Source organism: Coregonus clupeaformis, chromosome 17, assembly GCF_020615455.1.
Source record: "Coregonus clupeaformis isolate EN_2021a chromosome 17, ASM2061545v1, whole genome shotgun sequence".
NCBI lineage: Eukaryota > Metazoa > Chordata > Actinopteri > Salmoniformes > Salmonidae > Coregonus > Coregonus clupeaformis.
In genome coordinates, this window is record NC_059208.1 from 53,032,511 (window position 1) to 53,036,198 (window position 3,688).

General features: G+C 45.5%; 1 protein-coding gene across 1 annotated transcript; it reads right to left on the bottom strand.

Annotated features, from left to right (window-relative positions):
• Positions 1-1,765: 1,765 nt before the first annotated feature.
• On the bottom strand, positions 1,766-3,201 carry LOC121542310 (tetraspanin-8-like). The gene has a single exon (XM_041851707.2). It carries the CDS (start codon positions 3,152-3,154, stop codon positions 2,474-2,476), a length of 681 nt encoding a protein of 226 aa, XP_041707641.1. The 5' UTR covers positions 3,155-3,201; the 3' UTR covers positions 1,766-2,473.
• Between the last annotated feature and the right edge of the window lie 487 nt (positions 3,202-3,688).

Sequence of the window (3,688 nt, forward strand, 5' to 3'; positions counted from 1 at the left end):
AAGCGGCCAGGAAAATCATTGCTGACCCCTCCCACCCTGAACACCCTGAACAACCCCTCCCACCCTGAACACCCTGAACAACCCCTCCCACCCTGAGCACCCCTCCCACCCTGAACACCCTGAACAACCCCTCCCACCCTGAACACCCCTCCCACCCTGAGCACCCCTCCCACCCTGAGCACCCCTCCCACCCTGAACACCCCTCCCACCCTGAACACCCCTCCCACCCTGAACACCCCTCCCACCCTGAACACCCCTCCCACCCTGAACACCCCTCCCACCCTGAACACCCCTCCCACCCTGAGCACCCCTCCCACCCTGAACACCCCTCCCACCCTGAGCACCCCTCCCACCCTGAGCACCCCTCCCACCCTGAACACCCCCTCCCACCCTGAACACCCCTCCCACCCTGAACACCCCTCCCACCCTGAACACCCCTCCCACCCTGAACACCCCTCCCACCCTGAACACTCCTCCCACCCTGAGCACCCCTCACACCCTGAACAACCCTCCCACCCCTACCAACCCTCCCACCCTGAACATCCCAGACAGCCCCTTTTCCAAAACAAATGTTTTATATAATTAATAATTCTGTTTATTTCCAAAGTCCCTCAAAGAAGTGTGTAAAGACATTGGTTACAGGCTGGAGCAAAACATATTCTGACATGTACTGCAATCATTATACAACTATAATAAAACGTTTAAACTTAAACTGGCAAAACGTTATACAGCTTGATCAATATTACCATCATACTTTAATATTTATGAGATGATAGCAATAGACTGGAAAAAAGTTAAACAAATGTTTTAACATTAATAGTATACAGTACAGTGTATGCAGTGGTGGAAAAAGTACTCAGATGTCATACTTCAGTAAAAATAAAGATACCTTAATAGAAAATGACTCAAGTAAATGTGAAAGTCACCCAGTAAAATACTACTTGTGTCACGTTCGTTGAATGACGGGTCAGACCAAGGCGCAGCGTGATATGCATACATGTTTATTTTTACTGAATAAACACCACGACAAAACAATAAACGAAACGAAACGTGAAGTCCAAGGTAGTACAGAAAACAAACCTTACACAGAACAAGATCCCACAACCCACTAGTGCCAATAGGCTGCCTAAGTATGGTCCCCAATCAGAGACAACGAACGACAGCTGCCTCTGATTGGGAACCACACCGGCCAACATAGAACCATACATACTAGATCGACAAACAATGACCAAACACAACAAGGAATATATACACCCTGACTCAACATATAAGCGTCCCCTGAGTCAGGGTGTGACAACTTGAGTAAAAGTCTAAAAGTATGTGGTTTGAAATAAACTTAAGTATCAAAAGTAAATGTAATTGCTAAAATATACTTAAGTATAAAAGTAAATGAAAAAGTACAAATAATTTCAAATTCCTTAATTAAGCAAACCAGATGGCGCCATTTTCTTGTTTTTATTTATTTACGCAAAGCCAGGGACACACTCCAACACTCAGACATAATTTACAAATGAAGAATGTGTGTTTAGTGAGTCTGCCAGATCAGAGGCAGTAGGGATGACCAGGGATGTTCTCTTGATAAGTGCGTGAATTTGACCATTTCCCTGTCCTGATAAGCGTTCAAAATGTAACATGTACTTTTGGGTCAGGGAAAATGTATGGAGTAAAAAGTACATTATTTTCTTTAGGAATGTAGTGAAGTAAAAGTAAAAGTTGTCAAAAATATAAATAGTAAAGTAGAGTACAGATAACCCAAAAAACTACTTAAGTAGTACTTTAAAGTATTTTTACTTAAGTACTTTACACCACTGAGTGTATGACCACCACAGTCACCTACTTCAGAGAAAAGTATTGAGCAGTATAAAAACTAATGTACAGAGTTCCTTTAAAAATGCATAAATGCAATATTCAATGAGATATGTATTAATCAACTTCAGGTCAAGAAACTGCCATCATTAATCAGAAATCAGAAACCCAAATCAGATTGTCATTTGGCGCAGGTATATGATATAGAAAAACAGAATGGATGCATTACAGTTCATAACAACATTCAACAGGGTGGGAGTGTTTTGTATAGTGCAGCTGTACCTAGGATAAGGTGGTATAGTATAGTGCAGCTGTACCTAGGATAAGGTGGTATAGTATAGTGCAGCTGTACCTAGGATAAGGTGGTATAGTATAGTGCAGCTGTATCTAGGATAAGGTGGTATAGTATAGTGCAGCTGTACCTAGGATAAGGTGGTATAGTATAGTGCAGCTGTACCTAGGATAAGGTGGTATAGTATAGTGCAGCTGTACCTAGGATAAGGTGGTATAGTATAGTGCAGCTGTACCTAGGATAAGGTGGTATAGTATAGTGCAGCTGTACCTAGGATAAGGTGGTATAGTATAGTGCAGCTGTACCTAGGATAAGGTGGTATAGTATAGTGCAGCTGTACCTAGGATAAGGTGGTATAGTATAGTGCAGCTGTACCTAGGATAAGGTGGTATACATATTCCCAATCTGGCAGTACAGGGTCATGGCGAAGGCCATTCCAAAGATCAACAAGACCGCGATGCCAAATGCAATCCCCAGGGTAACGAATGCACCCTTCACCATGACGGACGTCACCAACTTGATACAAGGCTTCAAGTACACTTGGCGTCCATCTGCGAGTTTGCACTCCTGAGTGGTGTCAACGCAGTCACAAGAGGCGGGGACTGGTGAGCCCCAGTCTGAAGGTCCGTTGATCAGTCCACAACACTTTGCCTGCACTTCCAGTTTCTGCATGAACGTCTGGAATTCAGCCGACTGGTTCCTCAGTGGTAGCAGCTTCTCCATCAACTGCTTCAACCGTTCGTCAATCTTCTTCACTCCGACAGCTCCCAGGATTCCAGCGATCACCAGGAGAGTGAAGATGAGGAGCAGCCCGACGAAGAACAGCATGAGCATGACGCGGCTTTCCCTGATGGCTCCAAAGCAGCCCAGGAAGCCCAGCACCATGATGATGGTACCGACGGCTATCAGCAGGTTTACCCCCGGTACCACCTGCCCGAACGCATTTCCAATGCTCCCTTTGAGGTAGATGGAGACCCCAAGAATGATGCATCCACTCATCCAGAACAGTAGGTTGAAGAGGAAGAGCAGGTACTTGACACACTTGTTCACAGCCATCTTCTAACCTTCCAGCAGCCAGGCAAGACGTGATGTGACAGAGCGACTTGAAGATGTACGGTGTGTGAGAGTGTGTGTGCCGGATCTTTCACCGGCCACCTAGTAAAAACAAAACCTCCCAAAGCTGTAGGTGTGGTTACTGACTTCTCATTCCAGGAACCTACTGCTAGACTACTTCAACAAAGTCTGAGCGGTGAGCTCTGCTTGAGGCTGTTAGATTAAAAACACACGATTATGAAAATACTTCAGTTGTATCCTGTATGATGTGCAAATATCTTTTAGCATGCCCTGAAGACTCTCCTCTTGCAAACGGTTCAGGTTAATCATGACAAACCAGCCTCCACCTGAACAGTTTATTTCCCCGTGCTGTGTCCCTCACCAGCCTCCACCTGAACAGTTTATTTCCCCGTGCTGTGTCCCTCACCAGCCTCCACCTGAACAGTTTATTTCCCCGTGCTGTGTCCCTCACCAGCCTCTACCTGAACAGTTTATTTCCCCGTGCTGTGTCCCTCACCAGCCTCCACCTGAACAGTT

Bases quoted from the DNA above. Each gene is read 5' to 3' on its own strand.
- LOC121542310 (XM_041851707.2), bottom strand. From the start codon at position 3,154: ATGGCTGTGAACAAGTGTGTCAAGTACCTGCTCTTCCTCTTCAACCTA.